At 35.0% G+C, this 1,747-nt stretch overlaps 1 protein-coding gene across 1 annotated transcript in view; it reads left to right on the forward strand.

Moving 5' to 3' along the window:
* Positions 1 to 1,747, forward strand: part of LOC104493589 (rotatin-like) — a gene marked incomplete at its 5' end in the record, with an annotated part of 45,594 nt that overhangs the window by 23,626 nt on the left and 20,221 nt on the right. Inside the window, 3 exons of the mRNA XM_010136303.1 lie at positions 143 to 233; positions 1,233 to 1,386; positions 1,534 to 1,671. Coding sequence (XP_010134605.1) covers positions 143 to 233; positions 1,233 to 1,386; positions 1,534 to 1,671 — 383 coding nt within the window. The remainder of the gene's footprint in view (positions 1 to 142; positions 234 to 1,232; positions 1,387 to 1,533; positions 1,672 to 1,747) is intronic.

Consider the following 1,747-nt stretch of genomic DNA (forward strand, 5'->3'; position numbering starts at 1 on the left):
GCTGAACCCCACTCTTGTAAGAAAGTGCTTCTTAATTTATTTTTACTCTATTTATGTAAAATGTTCTCTTCTATGGAATCTTAAGTTAAAAGATTTAATTATACGAGTGTATTTCTAACCAACATACTTTATTTTATTTCAGTCTTGTTAGTGCAAATCTGGTTGAGAGATGTATCTTGGAACTGAAAGCTCCATTGGGTCATCCATGTCATATAGAACATGTAAAAGCTCAGGTTAGAGAAGCATTTGTTCCTTTCTAATTTCTTTTTAAATTATGAAATCAATTATGTTTGCATAATCTATTTTCATTAGTGTAGTCCAGACACACTGCTATAGGCTACATTCATGTGAATCTGCTTTTGACAGGGGTTAATAAATAAACCGGATTATATTCAACATCGAACAATTAATTTCTGTGTTAGAACTATATCTAGAACCATCAAACTTTTACAAACACAAGTTGAGTTCAGCAGTTAGAGAAATCATGTAATAGAATTTCTTTGTACAGTGTTGAGGTATGAGCCAGCTACAGTTACTGACACATTTCATACTTGTTTTCTGCAACAAACCTGGCTGCTTTGCTTTGTCTCAATCCTTGAGACACATATTTCCCAACAAATTTTGAGGCATGCAAAGCATGGAGGGTTACTGCTAGTGCACTCAATTTACCTCTGTATATATAACATATAGAACATACCATGTTCATGGCACAGCACCATTTTAGAGCTTCTGTTGCTCTGCATTCAGACTTACTTTGAAAAAAGATACCGAGGTTACTAAGTAAATGTGTTTCTGCAGAAATCTTGTGAGAATAAATAAATAAATGTCAGAAATACTTTTTTTCCTAAAGCTTAAAACTGAGCTTCTGCTTTCAGGAGATACATGTGTACATTCATCAATGTTAGTGACCATGATTATGTTTTTCTTTGTGAGCTTCCAGAGAATATGATGCTGTGCATGTAACGAGCCGTGACTTTCTGACAAGGAACATTATTTTTTTTGTCTCTAGAAAATTGACTTCACACGTGTTTCCAGACTAGGAATTCTGTTTCATCTTCTACAGTAAAAATTAGAAGAAAAATTTTCAATTTATATCTTATTATTTCTTTTAAGTTGTGTATATTAATTAAAATCGTTATGAATCAGTTGAGGTAATGTGAGTATATAAAATTAAAATGTGGAAGGTGCAAATGTATGGCTTTATTTCATATCTTCTTAAAAATTATTAACAGGTGCTACTGCTACTTCAGTACTTGTCATCTGTGTCCAGGCTTCTGAAATCGTGTTTATTGGTGGACTCTCAGCTTGTAATCCAGGATGAACTCTTGAAACCTCTCCTGGGAAATACCTTCGCTATTCTCGCCATTCGCTCCAAAGATGGGTTAGGTAATGAAGCACTTTGTTTCCAGTATAACCAGACAGAGGCAGGACTTCTTTTATGTCCCCCCTTCATCTAAATTGATGGTTGTTGTCAGGGTTAGGCTTGTGCATGTGTGTAAATGGTTTGATTTTTTTTCTGTATTATCTTTGCAGATACCGAGTTAACATCTGTACTTCATGAAACACGGATAGACATTTTCAACCTTCTAGCTACGCTGTTGTGGAAGAGTGGCCAAATATCTTTTCCATCTGTGACAGCAGCCCTTGCAAGTCGTTGTACAGCAGTAATTGGTAATAACCATTCCTGGGAGGGTGTTTAACCAGCAACTAAGAAAATAAATCATCAAATAGAAATGAGTGGCATTCC

This window comes from Buceros rhinoceros, unplaced genomic scaffold (assembly GCF_000710305.1).
Source record: "Buceros rhinoceros silvestris isolate BGI_N320 unplaced genomic scaffold, ASM71030v1 scaffold7735, whole genome shotgun sequence".
NCBI classification, from domain to species: Eukaryota; Metazoa; Chordata; class Aves; order Bucerotiformes; family Bucerotidae; genus Buceros; species Buceros rhinoceros.